At 35.6% G+C, this 24,970-nt stretch overlaps 1 protein-coding gene across 1 annotated transcript in view; it reads left to right on the top strand.

The window, feature by feature from the left end:
* ndufs1 (NADH:ubiquinone oxidoreductase core subunit S1) overlaps nt 1–24,970 on the top strand; it is a 56,936-nt gene that overhangs the window by 2,574 nt on the left and 29,392 nt on the right. Inside the window, exons 4-12 of the mRNA XM_066688639.1 lie at nt 2,298–2,405; nt 2,655–2,731; nt 3,548–3,629; nt 8,684–8,814; nt 11,490–11,675; nt 12,475–12,609; nt 16,128–16,242; nt 19,810–19,955; nt 21,155–21,283. Coding sequence (XP_066544736.1) covers nt 2,298–2,405; nt 2,655–2,731; nt 3,548–3,629; nt 8,684–8,814; nt 11,490–11,675; nt 12,475–12,609; nt 16,128–16,242; nt 19,810–19,955; nt 21,155–21,283 — 1,109 coding nt within the window. The remainder of the gene's footprint in view (nt 1–2,297; nt 2,406–2,654; nt 2,732–3,547; nt 3,630–8,683; nt 8,815–11,489; nt 11,676–12,474; nt 12,610–16,127; nt 16,243–19,809; nt 19,956–21,154; nt 21,284–24,970) is intronic.

The following is a 24,970-nucleotide window of genomic DNA, read 5'->3' on the forward strand; positions in this document are numbered from 1 at the left end:
CTACTTAGGAAAGACAAGGCAGATATTAAGAGACATGGGAGTAAGCCTGTTTACAGACACAATTTAGAATTCTCTAGTGTATATTTCTGAAGGTTAAATGGAAAGATAACAGGAATGAAGATTTGTTTCTGAAATTAATTATGCTATATGCTTATAGATTTGTATGTATTATGTATTGGTTACCCTTGTACATTGTTACTGTGTTTACATACTGTTACAGCTGAGATATTGACATGACTTATGTAAAATGGTTGTGGTTGCTTTTATCTTATTAAATAAAAGAAAATCACCACAATAGAACATTGCCAATGCAGGAATTGTTAAATTAATACAGTATTAACCAAAACACAGTGAAACTGTAATCCAGCTGTACTTCTTTTGAAAGAAGTCATGACATTAAAGATAAATACATCTTACTAACTAACTAATCACAGCCCATGTTAGTTTGTAAAGCTATGCACATCACCTTGGATAACGGTGTCTGCAAAATTACATAATAATATTAATAATACGCTTACAGTGCATGCACACATCTCCTAAAATCTAAAATGGGACCAAGGGGACTGCCGGCAGTACTGGGGATAACATTTGAATACATACTGTAATCATTTTGTAAAGATCTGTTAAGATCCTTCCACACTAGATGCATGCAGATGTTTTAGAAGTTGGTGCATTTCAATGGGAACTTCCGTATCCAATGCAAGCAATGTCAAATTCCATTTTGCTAACTTGTTCCTATTTTTGTTGTTGGTGTTTTTGTATGACTCCGGGGAAACTCGCCTATCAGAAGTAAAGTTTACGCACTTGACACCAGTATTCCCATTTAGCAATAATAAGCCATGGCAGCAGATATATTTATTTTATGTATTTTATTAATACATATTATTTTAATTCACTATGCATGGTATCTTTTTTATGAAAAGTTTGCACTTTCCTACTGTTACTATTTGTTGTTTGACTAGCAGTATCTTGTGAGATGGTGGTAGCAGAGCGGTACACAAGGGGGCAGCATGTGTGTCATGTCCAGTGTGAAAGCCCCTTTATCATGGACAGATTCCAATTTGTAGACCCCCACCACTCCACAATACAAAAACAAAACCAGGCAAACCATTCATTTATACAATTTGTTCATTAAAACAGGCTGTCATTTGTGCATAAGACTTTTTTTTGATGGGTGGGGGGTTAAGTTATGAGGCGCAATATAAGTGCAGGGTTGTTTTATGGGCTTTCATGTGTAGTAGCTTTGTTCAGTAGTATTCAGAGGAGTAGTAGTAGTGCAATACATGCAATCTATATCAGTCTACAATGAAAAATCTACATTCATACGTTTTATTAATTATTAAGAATTTATTTTATTAAGAATTAATTATAAGCTAAATGTTTCCTTTTTTTCCTTGATTCATTTATAAATTATAGGAGTTAACACAGTGCAACGCTGTATTTAGCTGCATATTCATTAATGAAAGTTTAAATGAGATGCATCCCATGCATTCAGACAAAGATGATAATGATAAAAAGATAACTATAATAAATATGGTGATTTATATACTGCAAAACAACAATAATGTAGTATAAATATAACACTAATAACAACGATAGTTATGATGTAGTGCTAAACAACAATATAGAAGCCCCCCCAAATACTAAAAATTATAATGTGATTATTTAGTGCAAAATAACATAAATGTAACACTACTACTACTAATACATTTGTGTACTGTTGAACAACAATAATAATTTAATAATAATTTAAAAAGCAACAATCATAATGTAGGACTTCTACTTTCAGTAGAATAAGTGAATAATAAAAAAAAGTATCAAAGAAGGATACCCTAATACTTATGCCAATGTAGATATATTATGTTATATCCAAAAGGAATGCAGGGGCATGGTAATGTATTTATTTGGCTCTAGTGTGGATTAACTTTTTGCGCTTTGCTTGCAATGCTCATGTCCAGTTTGGAAGCCGCTTTACGTATTGTCCACTCTTTACTGTCGTTCTTTTTAAACAGTTTACATAGTCTTCATTATAAACTCGGAGCTCACACTCACAGCACACTGACACTTTGAATACATTATCAGTGCCCTAGTAATGAGTGTAATACCTTTACATGACCATTTTATTATAGTCATAAACCATTTTGTAAAAAGCATACCAATTGTTTTTCTTGATGTTTCACTTATTTGTGAACTATTCTATTGAGATATCACAGTTAATACATTTGTCAAATGTTTTGATGAGATTCCCCATCCTTTACTTTAGAATACTGTCATCTTTTTTCTTCCTGTACCTGTAGGCCTGCGAGAAAGTTGGAGTGCAGATCCCTCGCTTCTGTTATCATGACCGTCTCTCCGTTGCTGGAAACTGTCGAATGTGTCTCGTGGAGATTGAGAAAGCACCCAAGGTACTCAATTTTGTCTTTCAGGTTTCCTATTGAAAAGAGTGTGGAATCTGTTTTATGAAATATGTTGGGTCTCTACAGAAATGTCAAATCATTTAACTTTGTTGTTTTTTTTATTTTATTTTTCTCCAGGATTTTTGTAATACAATGGTGTGAATTTTTTTTTTTTTTTATAGAATTTATGACAAGCATAATTGGGAGCAATTGTGCAGTGTACATACACAAATATATAATCATGCATTTCTGTTTCAGCCGGTGGCCGCATGTGCTATGCCTGTCATGAAAGGCTGGAACATCTTGACCAACTCGGAGAAGACCAAGAAAGCCAGGTAAGACTGATTTCAGGCCCATGTGACAATCTAAACGCTTTCTTCCCTTTGCCCTTCTTATTTGTGTATAAATAAGTAATTGTCAAGTTTTAAAGAAAGGTTGTGCAGAATAAGACAACTTATTGGGAAACGTTCACTCTAACCACGAATGATGGTTTAATGCCTCTTTATGTGTTATGGTATTTGAGTAAAGGCCCTTTCACACTCAAATACCAGCAAAATGCAGTCAGTGTTTGCCTGCTTTTTACCTGTTGCACCCCCTTCACACTGACTTTGAAGTCTGGCAAAATGCCGGGATGTAGGTACCCTTTCACACACAAAACAAGGAATGCCGGAAAGAGTGTTGTAGCCTTGGGATTGACATGCAATAGAATTGGATTCGGGAGAGGAGACACGGGCCGATATTTTGGATCTATTTGTAAAAGTTCAATAATTTCCCCGTTTTGACAGTTCCATTGTGTTTACTGGGCTATCGGTTCTAACCAGGGCCCCGGTTTGGTTCGTACTTGGGACCAAGGATCTTGAAAATGCCAAATAGTCAGCAGGGAAACACAAACGATACGTCAATCTAGGGTGTGTTTTCAAGTTATCACCAGGTCATCAGGTTGTATGGTTGTGTGTTCATTTGAACCAGTGAACCCAGTATGAGATTCAGTTCTCGGTTCATGGTCCATGTAACGAGAGACATTGTATGGGGTCTTGTCATATACTGCAGTTAAGTTAAATGAACTAATATAACTACTGATGCATTTGATCCGGATCAGAAATGGCAGTGTAAAAGCTCCTAGTGTTACAAATGCCTTACTGTGTTTGCAGGGAAGGAGTCATGGAGTTCCTATTAGCCAACCACCCCCTGGACTGCCCAATTTGTGATCAGGGTGGAGAATGTGACCTGCAGGTAAGAAAAAAAACAAATTTGTTAAATACTGGTTTCTTACCTTTTTAAAAGTTTGAAAAGTCTGCAATTAAGTAACTTCAGAAACTTGCTACAAATTGACAATCATCGTAGTGTCTTGATTGCAGGTGATAGGGAAAAATTTTACTCTCTCAATAGATAGGCGGACAAGGAATACTCAGGACCCGATTTAACTGAAATAATACCAGAATAGTTTATTCAGCTACAACAAAGCGCTCCGGAGATGGTCAGTCGGCAAGTCAATCTAAAGTTTTTCTAATGATCATGCTATCATATACAAGATGACTACCTTTGACCCCAAACTTTATCACACACTTCTCCTTTGTCTTCTATTCTCTCTATGGCCTTGGTTGAAAATTATTTTCTAAAAATCGGCTACACAGACTTCTGCACCTGTCCTCTATGGAGCAATACACAAAGCTTAAAGTCATACATCACAATCACAGTCTTGCTGCAACAATGGTACGAATATAATCTATTTGGCATTCAGACAGAGCACTGTCCCGCATCACAGGGATTTGGAGCAGCACATTATTTTAACAGCTCTGTGCTTCGATTGAAATGAAATCATTAACTGTATAATTATTATGTGAAAGAAAGGGATCTCACTATTTTTATTAGAAACTTCATTCTGATTGTTTTCTACCTGCACTAAATCCATAAAATGCTTAAATGAAAAATGAAATTAGACTGAAAGCCATTCAAACAAAACATTTTACTTAAAATGGTCAAACATATAATAGTCATATTTTGTAATACAGTTTACTTTTCAAATTCCTGAAGGACAATCTTTTAGGTAAAATTCATAAAAATGCAGATTGCTCAAATTCTGCAAAACCAAAAAAATATTATTTCCCAACATTCCCATCTCATTTGAGTCTTGTCAGATGGAAAAAAGTTAGAGCACGGTACAGACAAGAATTAGAGCTCTGGCGAAAAAACCTGCTGCTCCACTGCTCCATGCTCCAGCTCTGCTCTGCATTCCAAAACCCTGCTTGATTAGAAACTTTTTAGTGTGTTTTTGCTTTGACAATTTTTTTTATTCTACTAATATGGATAGAAATTGTGAATGTGGACTTTATACCCCTTGCAGTAGGAAATGTGATAATTGGCTTGGTTTGTATATCAATCTATAATCGATCTTTCCTAAATTAGTAGGTATATACAGACTTTAACTCTTAAAACTCACCCCCATTTCTGCCTGGTTTAGTTTTTAATATGGACATTATAAGGAATACATATATGTGACGCCTATCAAATGAAAATAGACAAACTGTTCTATAATATTCTGCATAGTTGATCATGATTAGACAAAGTATATTACACTACTACCAAGTAGGGCTGGGCGATTAATCAAATGAATTTTATGTTTGTATGTTTTTGCACAATGTGTAAAATGCCTGAATCGCGAAGTAGAGATTTTATTTTATAACATGCGCAAGCATCTTATTTTTGCCATGTTTGCAAAGGGCAAAACGGCAATCTCCGCTATCATTCTCCAGGACAGGTGGAGAATAAACAGAAAAAAAATTGTGCAGATTAACAATGTGTGTTTCCTGATCGCTTAGAAAATAAACACACGAGCCCAACAATCCAATAAATGCACACTGAATCGCCGCCCCCCAACTAAGTGCCGGGCCGATGTGATTTTCTACGAACACTGCCAACATAAATTACAATATCATAGCTCGACAAGTCTTGTATTATGCTAGCATACAGATCTCAATTAAATCTGAATCTATATTACAACCAGTTTATATTATAGCCTAACCAGTTTCTTAATCGTTGCAGTGAAAGAGCAAGACAGTGGTGACAGTGAGAGCTATGTTTCAGATCAATGAAAAGTCAGGTAGCTAACGCCTGTATATTTTGGTATTTTATTGGACGATTTAACACAGCGTTCCGTAACTGGTTTAATCTGGGTTGTTGTAACAGTCAATAGGTACATTTAAGGCATATATTTATAATATATTGCTGAGTGTTCTTTTTGTATAGGAATTTAATGCCCTTATTTGATATACAGAACATGCATTTAGCATACCTGTCATTACAGACCAAACCAAAAAATAATGCAGTAAATAACAGGCAAACAAAGCTTTTGCTACACACTCTTGAGCCATTATAGATCTGTTAAACATTAATAATATTACTACCGGGCATACAAAAAGTAACTAATTTATAACTTGTAACTTGTACAAAAAGCCAGATAAAAAGGCAGATAGCTGGAAAACAAGCAGTTTTATTATGATTAAACCTTTAGATCTAGTTGAATCAATATTATTATTAGGTTACTAGTCACTTTGAATAAAAGTAACAAACATTAAATCACATTTTGTAAAAACACGTCTTATTTTTAAATTGTTATGAATCTGTTATTAAGAGCTGACCAAATGTAAGCAGTCCAATCAATACCAATTTGAAAAATACTACAAAAAAAGTGGTACAATGTCTCAGCAAATTATGATAATCCATGCTTTTCTCTTTTGTTTGTCTAATGGAAATGTGTGAAATGGTAGGGCTTTATATCTGTCAAGTGGGAATCACTCACACGACTAGGAACACAACAGTGATGCGTGTTTGTTTATCACACTTGCTGAACTGATGATTTCCATGCCTTGTTTTCGCTGGGTCCATTGCCAGTCAGACACACTACGAAGATAGTTCCGAAAAAGGCAGTAATGTCACCTCTGTGATGTGGAGGTGGTTCGGTTTTGCGAAGTCTGATGTTGAGCAAACCACTGTGCTATGTAAGGTTTGTAGAAAGTCTATCGCAAGTAAAAGCACAACAAACTAGGGTGCTGGACCTGCGACAGAAACATGCGGTGGAATGGAATCGAAGTGTGGCACTGCGTGATACAGATGCTAGTTCCTGTCCCACTCCCAAAACCCTGCTAAAAGGCAGCTAACACTGCTTCATTTTCCAATGTCATCCTATATGTCAAGAAGGTGCCCCAGTGTAAGGACATTACAGATGCAGTGACATTTCGTATCACGAAAGAGATTATTTTTTTAGGAATCGCATACTAGAGGCATTTTTCCCATTTAAAACAAAAAGTATGCGCAATAATGACAGCTATGGAAGTTGTGCCATTCTTTTGTTATTCTTCCATGAATGTTCATACATTTTATTTATAAATAATGTGTGGGAAAATATGTCCAAGAATGGATATAATAAAAGCTTTGTACTACCTTTAAAACTTTTGAAGAACAGTATTATGCCAGCCTAAAATCTAATGAGTTCTGTGTCTGCTGTTCTTCCCGTGCATCTAATAAATTCTGATTAGAACTCCTGACTTCAAAACTTTCTTCGACCACATAAAATACTTAAATATGTTTGAATGTGTCTTGGTCATTTTTACTTTGTTTAGAGAAAAACATTTAAATTTAAATTGTGAATTGTCCATACATGTCCAGAGATTTAATTTTTAGGCAATATTGACTAGCCCTACTACCAAGTTCTTTCACATTTTCCTTCATTAAAGTCTATGGGAAATCTTGATATGAAAATGTTATGTTGAAATACCACTCAAATTGAAACTTATAGAAGCTGTAGCATAAGAAGTTAAGGAATAATGTACATTTGAAAGAACCTAGCCTAAACATTTTTGCGGAACTTTGTACCACAAAATATGCGCAGTAAGGGCCATTACTCTTACTTTATAAGGACCACAAGCATGTGGGACCACTCAAATGAAAGCGTACAAACAACAGAATCAGTTTCTGCATTGTTGATCATAATTACACACACTATATTGCAACACTACCACCTCTTTACCCATGATAAATAATAGCATAATTAAAATACAACTTATAAGAAACACTAGGTGAAATTGGATACAAATTGAAGTTTATTATTTAATTCATAATAACAATGCTCGAACCCTACTTTGCAAGTTAGTATCTCCACACTGCAGCATCAGATCATGGTGTATTACTGCATTTCTGTGTTCGCTTGAGTAAATTGTAAGTCGCCTGGATAAGTGTGTCCTGCAATAGTTAAGTACATATATACATAAATACATGAATTATTATGGCAATGGTTTGGTGGGGGTTATATTTTTTAAAATGTTAAAAGGTACTAATTTAATATAATCGAACATACAAATCACAGATGCTTTACTTGCATTCCTATCAACACATGAGCTAGTGTTGGGCAGTAGTATCAGTACCAGTGGTGCACCACAGTACCTAAATGTAGCAGTTCTGATACAGTGGATACAGTGGCAATACATCCAATTTGGATTTGTTTGCAGAAGTCAGATGGCAGGATTGTAAAATTATTAAGCTTTATCCTTTATTTAAGCCTCGGAATACTAACCTCGCGGAGAACGCACTATGCGTCAGAACTACAGAGCTCTCGCACAAATCATAGCGCAGCAAATTACTTAATTTTACATAACAAATATAATGATCATATAAAACCTATATATCACAAGAAACGTAAGCCATTGAAGTTTTTCATTCTATTATTAATATATTATTAAGCCACCTATTTTAGTATCATCTGCAAATTTGACAAGTTTGCTAACTATCCCAGAGTCCAGATCATTAATATAGATTAGAAAAAGCAAAGGCTCTAATACTGATCCCTATGGAACTCCACTAACAACCTCACTCCAGTTAGAAGCAACTCCTCTTATCGACACCCTGTGTTTCCTATACATCAACCAGTTCATAATTCATCTACTTACATTATCCTGAATAGCTTCCAATTTGAGGATTAGTATTTTGGTAAATAAAAGTATATCATTATTAGTTGTCCTTATTTCCCCCCATGTATTACTATATGATGCATTAATACAGTGAGTTTTGCCTCCTGACATGTTACTTCAGAGAACACATTTTATGAATTGTATGGCCTTATCATGTAGATAAATGGTCATGATTCTTTCATGTAATTGCATACCATCGTATTCTCCAGTAGCATCCAGCTGTGGCTGCATTTGGAACTTATATCAGGATCCGGAGAATTGAAAGATCCTACCCCAAAGGTTACCCTATTATTATTCTGAAGTGTCTTGTTTTCTTGTGTTTAGGACCAGTCTATGATGTTTGGCAGTGACAGGAGTAGGTTCACGGAGGGGAAGAGAGCTGTGGAAGACAAGAACATTGGGCCTCTCATCAAAACCATAATGACTCGCTGTATCCAGTGCACAAGATGCATTAGGTAGGCAATGTGCAGTGATCAGGCTTACAATGTATTTGTAAGCTCTTCTGTAGGGTGACAGTTGGTTACAACTACTGCACTTTTAACATTCATCAGCTAATTTAATAAGCACAAAAAGTCTGTTCACATTGAAAAATGAATATAATGTAATGCACAAATACCCTTAAGTTCCTATGAAATGTTCAAAGACATTAATAACCTTCTATTTTGATTTAACCATATAATGTAACTTAAAGGACAAGTAAAATGGTATAGTAAACAACATACCAACATATTCACGTAAGTTATATTATTATTCATTACAAACAGAATAACACTACCAATCTAGAGAATATAAACCATAAAATAATTCCCGGCATCATCCATTTCTTATCAAGCATTCGAGCCATGGACAGGAAAGCAACATCTGTATGAAACATTTCCTGAAAAACACAGTAGCTGGCACTATGAGGAAGAGCAATACAAATCTGAAAACCAAGAACACACCTACACCTTTTATTTTATTTTTTATTTTGTAGTTCTGCTCTTTGTTTGATTGTTATTGGTATGCATTTTGTTTTACTACCTCAACCAATTGATGCTGACAAGCTATTGTTTAATATTATTTATGAATTTATGAATTTATTTTATTTTACTAGTCATGCCAGCCCATCCTAGAAAGTAACACATGCTGACATCTTCAATAAATACATTTTGCAATTTTTTATGACCAGTCTCATTATATCTATCCAGATCAATGTATAAAAGATGTCTAGACATTATCCTGGTTCTGTATGGAATGCAGGTACATAATGATATACAGCTGGTTCATTTTGTTAATAATAATAATAATAATGATAATAATAATAACAATAAACAATAATAATAATATTATTATTATTATTATTAATAATAATAATAATAATAATAATAATATTTATTTATTGGCAGACGCCCTTATCCAGGGCAACTTACAAAATATAAGCGTAATACAAAGTGCAAAAATATAGTTCAGTACAAGGCATCAAACATTACAAATTCAGATTAACATAATACAAAGCATAATACAATGTACACATTCCAATTTATACAAGTGAATACAATAAATGAGGTCTTACATCCTGGAAAGTAAAAGCTAAGTGCGGTCAAAATGTTAAGTTGCAGTCAAGGGCTACAGGAAAAGGAGCAAAGTGGAAATCAATAATACAAGTTCTAGTAACGCAAGAAGCATGATAAAAAGTAAGGTGCTATCTTACAGGAGAGTAAAGGACTAATATTACAAGTATTACTAATATTACAAGCATTATAGTACAAGTATTATTGTCACACAAGAAATTGGTGCGACCAAATCATGTGCTGGTTCCAACTGAAAATGTAAGTAGCACTACCACTAGTGGAAAATGTTAGTCTAGAACCCTGTTGTATACAGTGAAAGGGGGCTCATACAACCCCACAAAGGAACAGGCATAGGAATGCCTCCTGCAGAGTCATGGGGGTGTGTGTGAGCACACCCAACATCCTGAAATGTTTGAGTTTCAGGCATACTGATGTGACACTCAAAGGAAGGTGTTGCCTTTCCATGTCTGAGAGAGGCTGAGCAAAAAAAGGACAAGCAGAATCAATCAAATCCTCTTTGTGCATTGTGACAAATCCTTTTCACGTGTTGTGCAAATCTTCTTCTCATAGTCTTGGCAATACTGTAAAACACTCTTATCAGTCAAATCCTTGGATCACTCATGAGACCAAGTCGCATGGCGTCAGGCCACTTAAGATTAGTTTCAGTGCAAATTTCTGAAAGTTTATTTTTCAGTATCCCATTTCTACTGCTCCTGCAGACTTGGGGTGATATGGAGTGTGAAAGTTATTTTGGATTTGTAAGGCTTTGCAAATTTCTTTCACTATTGCTCCAGTAAAATTAGTTAATCTGTCACTAGAGTAGTATTCTAAATCAAGGAATACATCCTTTCAAAAGCCTTTTAATCACAGTGATAGTCTACTTTGGCACACAGATAGACTTCCACCCATCCCAGAAACAAACACATTCATAAGAACATTTTTGCATTTTTATAAAATCTTTCTGGCTATTTACAAAGGGTCCCCATGGAGGGGATATGTAACTCGTTTTGTTTTTACAGGTTAACCTACATTGTGTGTTTGACAAATAGGGCAGGAATGACAGTTAAAATCTTTGGATATTTGGAGTGAACCAGTCTTGTGTGATAGATTCAATGGACTCTTAACGTTTAAAGTTCATGGTAATGTAAAGACTTTTTATCCATCAATACATTTTTATTTGTATAGTGCCCTTTGCAGGGTGGCCACAGTGCGCTTTACAGATTAATACAAAGACAACAACAAAATAAGTAAGTAATAAAATGAACCAATATAAAATAAACATTTGGGCATGGAGGAGAGAAAAACAAAAACTCCTATGGATGGCAGATTGGTATAGGCGACAATAAATCTGTTGGGCTTAAGTCCATGGCTTAAGTCCTAGGCCTAATGGTTGCCTCCCCTGCAGGCACTATAACTCTGATCTTCTTTCTGCCATAACATAGTTATTTAACGGTGTGACAGGCTGTGGTATCCCTCTTCCCTCTTCTAGTTCAAACCCTGTAAATAAAATAAACAAAGATCCATGTTATCTTTTATTCTAATTCAACCAGAATCTACAACTCTTTCCAACTGTCTCATAGGTTTGCCAGTGAGGTGGCAGGGGTGGATGACCTGGGCACTACCGGGAGAGGAAATGAGATGCAGGTGGGCACCTACGTGGAGAAGATGTTTATGTCAGAGTTGTCGGGGAATGTGATTGACATCTGCCCCGTGGGAGCATTGACATCAAAGCCCTATGCCTTCACCTCCAGGCCATGGGAGACCAGGTAGAGTGTTGCCCTATCATGGAAACAGTCCTAATGGTGAACATCGGTGTAACAATATCCACTGTATGTGGTAGCATCTTCATTCTTCATAAATAACATGAATAGCTCTGCAGGGACACACAGACCTGGGGACACAAATTGGCCTCCTGTTCTTCTTATGTTCTTATTTGTTATTACTTTTTTCTTTTTGTATTATTTATTCCCTCTCACAGTTATGTTAATAAAGCCTAACACAATTCATATCTAGGGATTGTAGCTACAATTACACACAAAGAGAATTGTGTATTTTATGTATTATTTATATTTATTTATTATAATCTATTCACTGTACTTCTTTTTTTTTGTCTTTTGTTACCGAAATACAAGGAAAAACAGGAAATGAATACTAAAAGTTTTTCCATCACTTTGTACTATAATTACATTTGTGTTATTTGAAAAGCATAATCAAAAGCAAAATATTGATTTATGCCAAGGTACAAATAGGTAAATACAAAATATCAAAATGTTGGCATTCGCCAATTGCGTTATATGAATTTCGGCTATCGGCATTGGCCCAGAATTTTCATATCAGTGCATGCCTAATAGTAGTAGTAATAGCATATGAAAGAGAAATGCAAGGGGGAAATTATGTCCCATAACACAAGCTACCAGCCCTCCAGCTTGCTATCAAGTTCCTGATTATTGGAAAAATGTGCCTCCCTGTTTTTCTAGACTGAAATGCTATGTAGTGGTTTTAGTAGGGGAGTGAGTCATATTTCACATGCTGTTTTACAAAGCCAGATTGTTCGCTTGTCTACAGAAAGACTGAGTCTATTGATGTACTGGATGCAGTGGGTAGTAACATCCTGGTCAGCACACGTGGGGGAGAGGTGATGAGGGTCCTGCCCAGACTGAATGAAGACGTCAATGAGGAGTGGATCTCTGACAAAACCCGGTGAGGATTTTTACTCCGAGAACAATCTACTCTGGTTTCTAAATGCTGTGCTGTTTTTCACCCTGCTTCTGCGTGTGACAGTACTGCTATTTGGATTTATTGGTAAACCGGCAAAACATTGGCAGGAACAATAAGCAAGCGAAGACAGTACCACTGCTAAATCTTAGAGGGAATGTGCTGCTTGTCCAAATCCATGTGCTTCTCTTTAATCCCATGTGCACTCTTCACTGTTTTGTTTGCCAAGTGTTTGGTATCCCATAAAAGCTGAGACTATCAGCTTTCTAACAATGTGAAGCACACAGATTTGGTGCACTTTTAACGGTACCAGATGGGTTTGTCAGCTTAAGGGGTTACATTTTCTTAACACTAGAAGCGCAGACATTTCAAACCACCTACAAGCACCAAAGCCGGTCATTGTAACGAATTGCTCTTTAACAGATGTGATATGATAATCAAAGGCAAACCATCTTTAAAACGCAGAAGTTTTATTCATGAACATCAAATCCAACATTTAAATAGCACAAATGGAGTATTAAATTGAAATATGATAATAAAAAATGTATAGTATTGCGCACACTGCAGTCAAAACATAAATAACTATATAGCCTACAATAAGCAAAAAGCAAAAAACGGCATACAATAAGAGATTGAAACAAGTGTAAATGTAAATATTGGAATAATGCTCAAAAGCAATTTTTTATAGTTCACAAATAACTATTGCATTTATCAAAACATAATTGTAAACATAAAGTAAACATTTTCAACACTGTGTAAACTTTGTTTTCAACATACAGTGCTTGTATTCACTGTAGCTTTGTATTTCAATAAACTATTTACTATATATTTAGCCTGCATCTTGGTACAGTCCACACAGGACACTTTTCTCCTCTTTCCCAGCATGAGCGCATACCTCACACTGCATTTTGACAGTCCTCTCCAGGTGAACACTTTTGCCACACGAATATGTAGCACTGCAATAAATGCTCCTCCAATAATGTCCATGAATCATTATTTTGCATGCGATGTGCCTGTGTTATTGCACTCTGTACTAACCCAATTTTGGCTATTCCCGAGGAATGTGTTTATAACGTATTTATTTTTATGTTTATGCAGCTAAAACGCCGTAGGCATGTTTAATGCATATAGTTAGAAAAAGTCACGAACGGGTATGCGCAGTGTATTTAGGAACACAGAGTAATTCAAGTTGTATTAACCAAATCAGTCAAATTGACTGGCTTGGATAATCTAGTGTTAAACAAAATGATTCCATGTTTTTTTTTTATCTCCAATTGTTTATTTGTTCTGTGCTTTAATTTCAGCGTACACTGAGACATTAAACTGCGTAAATTTAAATAAAAAATGGAAAAATTGAGGTGTTCTAAAACTTTTGACTGGTAGTGTAGTTTTTTTTTTTTTTGTTACTGAACACCCGGTATATTCATCTGTATCAGTTTCTGTTTTCCATTGCTGGAAAAAAGTAATCTAATTCAGTTTTTAACTTTGTCATTTTCCATTACATTATACATACATACATGCATAGCTGAAGTTGTTCTGAATCCATAGCTACCAAAAACATTGAGCGGTGCTCTGCAGCTGTGCGTAATCTGACACCTGTGACAGGCTGACGGATACATTTAAAGTCATAATATGTGGTTGGGGAAAAAAATATGAGATCTCTAGGGTAGGTAGACCATTGTAATGTATGTTATATTGGATAATACCATGCCCATGTTCTGCAGTTGCTCATTGGATTGCAAAAGTCAGGAAAGACACAATGTGAACAAACCGCACGTTTCTTTTCAGCAGAATCTCAGCTAAGCAGCAGAAATAAAACGCAATATCATAAATCATTTCCCCATAAATGAATACTTGGTAATACAAGTTTTGGATGTAACTGAGACACATTAATATAAGAAGTCCTTGTTTACATCCATGATGATTCTCATATTAGCTGTTAATTTGAACAGACTCTCCTGACACTGACTGCTCCAAGGATAATCATAAACCTGTGGCTTCTATTTTTAATTATGACCACCATATAATGTCTTATCAATAAACAGCCACTCGGACGTAATGAAAGACACAAACTCCGATCGTATCCAAGTTAACATTTTGATTGCTGTTGACGAATTAATTTACACTGATTTTACATATATTTACAATGTGAAATTAATCTATACTTGTTTATTTTTCAACTGATTTACTTGTGCTAATATGCATTGGACATAACATTAGCATAGATGTAACAAAATAGGACACAAAACTCACCTTTCCAGCCAAGGTCCAGCATTCCATCCAGGCAACAACGCGATTAAATTACCATGCACAAGTTGCCAATTTTAGTCGCCGTACTGTTGTAAAACTGGATACGAGTCTGTACATTTTTATTTAACAATTATGATTGAATCGCAGACATAACAAAGTAAATGTGACACAAAAACTTTCCCGATATTTAGTATATTCTCCGTGAAGTACAGATTGTTTTCAATATGGTTTATAAGGATGATAGTTGAGGGTGTCACGCAGTATTTGACAGTGGTTATTGTTATTGGTTATTGTGTTTTTATAGGCCGCTGATTGTAAGGACAAGTGTTATGTCCAATACACCAACTTTGCCCCACCCTTGTTTGACTGATAAACAACCTAAATATTCTTAAACCGCAATGTTTTTTCTGTGGAATTGTGGTTTGACCGCATAACTAACTTTGAAAATATGCATGTCAAAAATAATATAAAAATAAAAAATAATTGTTTATGTAACATTTCACTGGTCAAAATAGGACGCATTTCAATTACTTTATTTATTTTTCATAAAAAACAGTTGACCTAGGGGGCTAATTTTATGTGTATATCTTTAATATGTACCTTACAAATAAACAAATTAGTTTGATCTGCTCATACCTTAACGTTCCAGGGTTTTTCCACAGCTATATTAATAAAAATGAGTGCTTGAACGTTGGAAACAAAGTACACAAAAATGTATAAAACACTTCGTCGTCGTCCCCCCTTTTTTTATTTTAGCGTAAAACTAAAATCTAAAAATTCTAAATAATAAAACAGATTTCATATGGCCCTATACATGTCTAATGTAACTAAACCGAAACACTTGTCTGATTCTGATGCCTCCGTGAATGGATTGCTTTTTCTTCAAATGTTGCAGCATGGGTGAAGTGCTGTTGTGAAACACAATTTCAGTCTTGCAGTAGTGACAGACAACCAGATTATCTTTACTTTTAGAGTGAAAATGTTGCCAAACTTTGGAGATCAAGGCAGTAAATTCCAATTGGGAATTTTTTGTAATCGATTTACTCGAGTTACTCGATGAATCGTGAAAGTCCTATGTATAGGATATACTGTGTCTCCAAAAACATTTTAACTAATGTGTGCAGTAGTGTGAAATGTACAGATTAAAACTACACATAATTTAGTTACCATGTGAACCTGCAAATTAGTTTAAAATTAAGTTTGGCTGAGATATGTTGAAGGCAACATCCTACTCTCTCCCTCTCTGACTCAAGGTTTGCATATGATGGTTTGAAGCGGCAGCGTCTGACCCAGCCTATGGTGAAGGATCCATCAGGGCAGTTGGTCCCAGCACTGTGGGAGGACGTACTTACTCGAGTGGCTGCAGTGGTACGTAGTATGACCAGTCCACAACTGATTCTTGGATCACTTAGTTATTAATGCACTCCAAATGAGCATGATGGTTGAATGGCCTCCTCTTGTTTGTAAACTTTCTTATGTTCTAACTTAGTCGGAACAGAAGCAGGGGATGAATATTAGTTGAATAAATTCCAAAGGTTTTAGAATAAAGAAATTATACAACAAAATAAGCTTATATCATGAAAACCATAACATAATAATGTTTAAATTCACCACATGATGCACTTGAACTTGATAATCTCTACCATATTCTCAAGGCTCTCCACATACAGATGACTTGAATTGTAATTTTCAGAATCCATTTGTTAGAACTGCAGAACACAAATAATCTTTGCATCATTTAGTTGAAAGCGTTATTAGCTATTCTTCTAAATAGTTGAAGAATTTAAAGTTAGAAGTCATAAACTAGATGCTTGAAAATGGCTTCCCTGCCAACTACCCAACTATTTATGTAATAACATTCCAACAATGCTTTTTTTAATAACTTTTTTATTGTTTTAATTATACAGATACATACATTAATATTGTGAGAAACATCAGTGGACACATTTATGATACATTTTTTGGTATACATAAGGAAAATAAATGCATAAAAAAAAAGCATAATATAAATAATACAAAATAAAAATATTACATTCACTTAATTGGCAAATCGAAGTGAGTAATAGCTGGGGACTCAAATGTAGTTTTGTTGTTGTCACTTCCATTTAAGTACACTTTTTATTTTTTCAACCCATAGAGTCAATGTTCGTGGATCTGGCTTCAACCAGCATATAGTAATGGTTTTCCTTGCTATCATTATAAGCACTTGTAAAAGGTAGTGTTTAATCCTGTCCTCTAAACCTTCTGGGGAGTCTCCTAACACATAATACAGTGGTTTAAAAGGAATTGTTTTTCCATTCGTGGTTCCATTTCAATACCTTTCCAAAACTGCTCTAATTGTGGGTAATACCAGAATACATGAGTATGATCTCCTAACAATTTACAACCTCTCCAACACCACTCTGAAGTTTATGTATTGATCTTGTTTTGTATAAGGGGGTCTTACAATTAAAAAAAAAAAAAAAAATCTTTCCAAAATGGGGCATTTGTCAATTTGTGACCTTCACAACATATTTGTTCCCAAGATTAATCTGAAATAATTGTTCATTTCAAATTCCCATTTTTCTTTTACATCAAGTGTATTACTTGCAAGTGCAGTCTGTAGTATGCTGTAGAGGTTGGAACTTAAATTTCTTACTGTTTGACCCTCGTCAAAACTGATAAAGTACTTTTCAATGTTTGATGGTAGTCTTTTTATTTCCTGACATTCCAGATGGGTTGTCAGGTAATGTCTCATCTGTAAAATTTTAAAGAAATCAGTGGATAGTAACCCAAATTTAATTTGTTGAAATGATCACAGTTCTTCTCCTTCAAATATTTGAAATATTGTGACCAAACCCTTTTTAGCCAAGTCTTAATAATGAAATGTATTAGAAATACACACAGTATGGTAAAGCATTTCAAATCAAAATGAATTGGATTTAAATATTCATTGAAAAATCTGTCAATACTGGCATAAATCATCACCTGTAAATACTCCGTCAGTTTTTGCATCTATATACATACTGTTACCCTCAAATACTGGAAAAGCAGTAATTCAATTTAAAACTTGTGTATTTCTAACAGACTTGAATAGGCACTCCCATGGTCTGTTATTTAAAAGTTAAAGGGTTTTGATTTTGCAGTTACACATGTAAATACAATCAGAGATTAACAAACATAATTTAACATGAGGGCTATTTAATCTATTCTAATTAATCTAATCTTTTTAAGTAACTGCTAGCCAGCAACGGAGACAAATAGCTTGTTTGGCGGAATTTATTGGGAGAACATGTGCACGTATCTACAATTGAGAAAAGATCTAGAATAATAATAATGAAATTATATATTATCTATCTATAGGGATTATGAAACATTTTAGGGACTCGCTTTATCCAGCTCTGAAATTAAGTTTAACGTCTCGTTTGAAAGAAAAACATCAAAATATTTATCTAACTGAACATAAGAAAATGATATGCTAATACCATAGTCTCCATGATGAATACTGTTCATTGGATGGCTATCTCACAAAAATAACTCACTCAAGTTTAGGGTCATATACTCCAAATTGTAATCTCCTTGTGCCTGACGATCAAACCACAGCCATCTTGTTCAATACCTCAGCCCAATAGAAGTATGTTTTCACTTGAACTTTAAATACATTAAGTGATACATGTTTTACTGGATTAAACCCATAACTAAATGCATTTACACCTAAAGCTTTCCTAAGAACATAAGAAAGTTTACAAACGAGAGGAGGCCATTCGACCCATTGTGCTCGTTTGGTGTCCATTAATAACTAAGTGTTCCAAGGATCCTATTCAGTCTATTTTAAAATGTTCCCAAATTTTCAGCTTCAAACACATCACTGGGTAGTTTGTTCCAGATTGTGACAACTCTGTGTGAAGTGTCTCCTGTTTTCCATCTTGAATGCCTTGAAGCCCAACTTCCATTTGTGTCACCGGGTCCGTGTGTCCCTGCTGACCTGGAAAAGCTCCTCTGGTTTGATGTGGTCGATACCTTTCCTAGAATATGTGCCTTAATTTACTATACTATAGTATAGAATACTATTTTGCTGTATTTGTATTTGAAAGAAGCATGTTGTACTGTACAGGATGGGTTAGCTGGGTCCCACCTGCTAATAGGAAACTACTACTTGGTGGTGGCTTCATTTTTTCTAAGATGCTTGTTTCTTCTACTCATAATTGTTACCGCTATGAAGTTTGAGTTTGTATCCAATTGTGTTTCAGCTCCAAACATGTAGGTAGTTACTGGTCAACAAGTCAAAAATCATACTTAATCTAATCCAATGCTGCATTACTACTAAAAACTCAAGGTCACCATCTTAATCTGCACCAGGGATCTCCAGGGTACCTACACATAAAATGTGCCTTTTTAAAAATCGTGCACCTCTTAAGATCTGGGTTTAAATGTTACTGTTATGTTACTGGCTCATTGGTACTTAATATAGCCCCTGCTACTGTTTTCTCTGTATATTTTATTCTCTACCTTAATTGTATTTTAATTATTCAAATTTGATTTTCGTATACAGATCATTGAGGTACTTTTTGTATGAAAGGTATTATATGAATTAGTTTTATTGTTATTATTATAGTCATTGTATGAAAAATGATAAGCAGAAATACAGATTTCTAGGGTTACTGCATCAGTTCTGAAATATATGTAACTTTTAATTACAACTTTTTATATAGAAAAAAATCCCTAAAATACTAGAACACATTTTAGCAATGTTTTAATATTTTAATTTAAGACACTGAATATTGATTGTTGACAAAAACAAAATACCTAAAATGTAAAATGTGAACCTAAAACGCTGTGAAATATTTCTGAATTTTGTTTTAGTGACTGTGCTAAAGGATCTTGCATTGAACCTGTACTTTCAGAGTGCACATGAAATGTCAAAATTAAATATGGTTGTGATTTGTGTGTGTATAGCTGCAGGGAGCTCAGGGAATGGACATCGCAGCCATAGCAGGGGGGCTTGTGGATGCAGAGGCCCTGGTTTCACTGAAGGATCTGCTGAACAGACTGAACAGTGACAACCTGTGCACTGAGGAGTTGTTCCCCATGGCTGGTGCTGGGTAAGACAAATGGCCTCTGCTAAATGACTTAATACTGTTATTGGGGTATTGTATTGTAGTGTATTATATTTACACTGGTTAACCTGAACTAGTCAGATATTTATAAAAACAACATTGGGGAGTTTACATGCAGTGTTTGTAACTCATGAAATGTTGATGTGTGTGCATGTTTGGCCTGAAACCTAGACAGAATCAGGTTTGTAGCCAAGATAATGGCCACAGAGAAGGATGGGGTCATTCCCAAATATTCAAGTAAATTATGTAAAAATTATGAAAATACAGGAAAAACACTCCCACGATTCATGGTTAGCAATGGTGTATTTCATGTTAATGGTGATGCAGAAAGCAGATTTTTTTCTTCTTTTCCTCTGTTGTCATTGTGCTCTCTATATTGTTGTGCATCTGTTGTGCACTGTTCAGTATTTTAAATCATGTTGTAATCTTCACTTTATGAAATGCATATATTATATTCATGACTTGCTACCTCCATCAGTGACATGAAAAACGACTCGGGCAAGATCTGTATAACAACTAGACGCAAGGCACATAGCTGTACACGGTTTAATTTGAACAAGTTGTCACATGACAGCCATGGATACCATGATGTATTGGTCTTATGCATATAAACTACCCTTTCTGGGATTGTCCTGAATAAACAGCAGGAGAATTGTACTTAGACCTAATTTGCCTATTAACTCACTCCTTTCCCCTTAATTTGCATGATGTCGGGTAGACAGCTGCTCTTCCCGAGTGCAATAATCTAAGACCATGCAAACCCTGAGAAGGATAGGGTAATTTTATCTTTGACTCGAACATATTGTATTGCGTAAGATTAAAATACAAAAGTAAACTCTGCCATTGACCCTCAAAGTTCAAAATGTTTTGCCTGTGCTTTGTTTCTTATGGCTCAAAAGTCAATCACAGGAAAGCATTTCTGAAAGCATATGGAAGGGATTCAGTGAACAGGTTGACCTACAAGGCTGGATGTACCCCTGTAACAATTATGGTAATTGTTAAAAATGAAATTATATGGTATAATTGCAGTAACAGTTGTAAGGTAAGCTTTAGCTGCAATTATGAATTAATTACAAATTCTAGAGGTTACACAATAAAATTCATCCGAGGTCTGATAACAGCTGATTCTTGTGATTCTGAGTGAGTTTTTACATTTTTTATATTGTTTCCCCTGTGTGTCTTAGCACTGACCTGCGCTCCAACTACCTTCTGAACACTCGCATTAGTGGTGTTGAGGAAGCAGATCTGCTGTTGCTGGTGGGCACCAACCCGCGATTTGAGGCACCTCTTTTTAATGCACGAGTGCGAAAGAGGTAAGATGAATGAATGAATAAACATTTTCCAATATTTATAATATTTTGTTTCATTGTATGTATTACAATTGTGTTGGAAAACTGGAAAAGCTGGAAAACAGCTTTCACTTTTGATTAGTGATCAAGTTGTGTATTGGTACTGTATAGTATACATTTGCTGTTTTCATGCTTGTGTTAATTGAGGTGAGTATTTCAATGTCAGTGGACTTTAATATATATGTATTGATTGCATGCTTCTATTAGGTAAGGTACAATTGCATTTCAATTAATTCTAGCATATATGTGAAGTTTTCATGCCTGTTATTCAAGATCCAGAATGCAATTTACAAACTTGGCCACAAGATGGAGACAGCAGTCTACATAAGAAGGGAGGTCAAACAGGTTTTAAATTAAAAAATAAAATAAAAATAAACACACTGACTTGTCATCAGGCAAGATTCTGACCTAACTTAGACATGTACATTAAAATAAGAAAATCAACTGAGCCTTTACCCCTGACCAACATGGCTTTTAAGCACCAGTCATTGTCAAATGGTGAGAGTGAAGCGTGTGGCGAAAAATGGCACCGAAAAGCATCTCTGCCAGCTCGATCCGAGTGTTCAGTTTAGAATGTACAGTACTGTGCAAAAGTTTTAGGCAGGTGTGAAAAAATGCTATAAAGTAAGAATGCTTTCAAAAATAGACACGTTAATACATTATATTTATCAATGAACTAAATGCAAAGTGAGTGAACAGAAGAAAAAATCTAAATCAAGTCCATATTTGGTGTGACCACCCATTGCCTTCAAAACAGCATCAATTCTTCTAGGTACACAAACTTCAACAAAACATTTGCGAGCGAGCACTGAACAGTGCAATGCATTGCAAAATAGTAATAGAAAAATGGTACTGTAATTAATAAATGACTGTATAGAAACAACAACCCCCCAAAACAATAACATACTTAATATATGTATACAGCAATAAACTCCACACAGTACACTTTATCATACAAACTGAATGTTCTATGTTACTTGTTTAGGAAATCTTTCATACATGTCTGCTGCAAGACTCCTGCTTTTTAAAACTTTAGCTCTTCAGGTTTAACCATGAACTGATCTCAATTGGTTTGCTCATCACAAAACATGTAATAACACCAAATGCTTGTGCTTACATGAAACCACAGTTTGCTGAACAATTGAGCCTGCTTTCTTCCCTTTTTGAGTTAATTGATATTGTAGTTTATCCTTGAGAGAGAGACACTCGTTTTTTGCCATGTTAATACATAACTGCAAATAAGAGCAAACAAGTTCCACTGTAGTGGGTTGGGTGACTTCAGAATTAATTAAGTAAATGTGACCACGCTTAGACTATAAAAATTCAGGCACATCTCCTACTGTTTTTCTCATAATTTAAAAAGCCTGACGAGTTAGGCTTAGGTCTCTTTAAAAATGTAATGCGGATAGTTACAAGTACCACTTGTATCAGCGGTACAATAGAGCTTATTGGTTTAGGCTAGCTGCACTTCCGTTAAAGCAGGGGTCGCCAACATGTTGCTCGTGAGCGACCGGTCGTTCTCTGGCAGTCAATAAGTAGCTCACAAACATATTTGGAAAATAAATGGTAAATATTACATTTCTAATTTCGTGTAATTATTTTCAACCGCAAGCAGTCTAATCCGTATTCCAACTCGGACATGCAGATAGTTATTTTTGTGACGTGAGCTGTTTTTATCTGCACACTTCCTCTTGATTTTGTTTCCGGTGTCACACCGCAGCTGACACCGGCGCAAGCTGCCAGCCGCAATCCAATCATAAATTGTCTCTCTGGACACCATTATCCCACCTCTGTTTTTATAATTGTTTTTTAACGAATGCAACATAATATTTTCAAATTATGTAGCAGTTAATATAGAAAGCATCCCTGCGCTGCATGATCCAAGTGTTCAGACGGGTTTCGGCAATTATGAACAAGGCAGGTCCATCAAAGAAAAAACAAAAAACCTAAAAAAAATTTGTTTACACACGTAAAGAGCAATTGTGTGTGTTTAATCTGCGGAGTTAGCGTAGCAGTCGGCAGAAGGCGCAATGTGGAAAGGCGCTTTACCATAGTGCACAAGAACTTTGAAAAGGATTTCCCCACTGGCAGCTATCTACGGGCTGAAAAGGTAAGCAAACTAAAAGCAGTTTTGCAAAGGCAGCAATCTTTGTTCACTAAACCACTCAAAAAAACCATGCAGCCACCAAGGTGTCTTTCAAAGTTTCTCATTATTTGATAAAGAACAAGGGGACGTTTACTGATGGTGGGATTGTCAAGGGTGCAATTACATTGATGGCCAAATCTTTATTCAAGGATTACAAGAACAGTCCTGAAGTTATGGCTGATATATCAGTCTCCGATATGATCAGTGCAGTGAAACTCACGCTTTTTGTTCAATAAGTGCAGGAGAACAAAATGCAGCATTTCCCCTCCGTGCTTTAAATGCTGAGAGACAACGAAGCTGCGACTGGGGCCCTGGACATTGACAAGTACAGCAATCTCTTGACCAGGCTTGGTCCGGAGTTTGACGACATATTCCATGATTTTGCGCAACTGGAGCCATGCGTGGTGTTCATTACAAACCCCTTCATGGAGGTGGAAATTTCAGACATTTCTCAACAAATGGGTGTGCCGTTTAATCTCAATTCTGTGGTTCTGGAGATGGAAATTGTTTGTTTTCAAAATGACATTCAATTGTCACGTCACGTCACGACAATCTGCAGCTAATTTTTGGGGCCTTGCAGATGCAGATAAGTACAACAACATGAGCACAGCAGCCATGAAAGTGGCCTCTCTGTTTGTCTCAACATACCTTTGCGAATCAGCTTTCTCCGACATGAACTTCATTAAGTCCCGGTTTCGAACGCGTCTGACTGACGAGCACCTCAAAGACTCCATCAGAGTTAACCTTTCGGGATATACTCCAAATTACAATGCGCTTGTGGATAGCATGCAGTTTCAAATTTCTCATTAAAATAAAAGTAACGATACATTTTCTTAATGTTATTAATTTATTTATTTTTCTACTACAAAAACTAAATGGGTACCCTTTTACCCAGGTTTTGGCCTGGCTGTGTTAGCGCTCATGACCGCTCCGTCACCTCTTTCTTTATGTTATTTGTTACTGACAAGTGGGCTGTTTTGGCTATGAGGAAGACCCATGGAGACAACTTTTTTGTCCATGCGAACTTTGCTAGCTTTTGTAAAGAAAAAAAAAATACAATAATAATTATAATCCTAATAATCATAATAATAAACACATTTCTAATTTTGCAATGACTAGTTGTTTTCAGGACTCTTTTTTTACATGCAAAGTGGTATTTAAATCATATGTTTCTGTTAACTGAGCGATCTCTATGTTTATTATAACTGGAAGGATTTTGGGACGTAACACTTAAAAAAATAATATGAAGGAGTCACTTGGTAAGTGTTTTATAACTTACCGAGCTCCCATCAAAGAAAAGGTTGCCAACCCTGCGCTAAAGTAAACAAACAAGATTTTTTTAATCCTACAGTAGGTGGATAGCTACCTTGTCCCTTTTACTTTTCACCTCAGCTTGCTAGCTGGTAATCGATATCGGAGTACTGCGGCACTAGTCTCTCTTGTTCATCCGTAGTTGTAGCTCACGCTCTAGCCTAGTAGTAGGAGGGCGGGACAGGAGCCCCACA

The sequence above is a fragment of the Amia ocellicauda genome, chromosome 16, assembly GCF_036373705.1.
Source record: "Amia ocellicauda isolate fAmiCal2 chromosome 16, fAmiCal2.hap1, whole genome shotgun sequence".
NCBI classification, from domain to species: domain Eukaryota; kingdom Metazoa; phylum Chordata; class Actinopteri; order Amiiformes; family Amiidae; genus Amia; species Amia ocellicauda.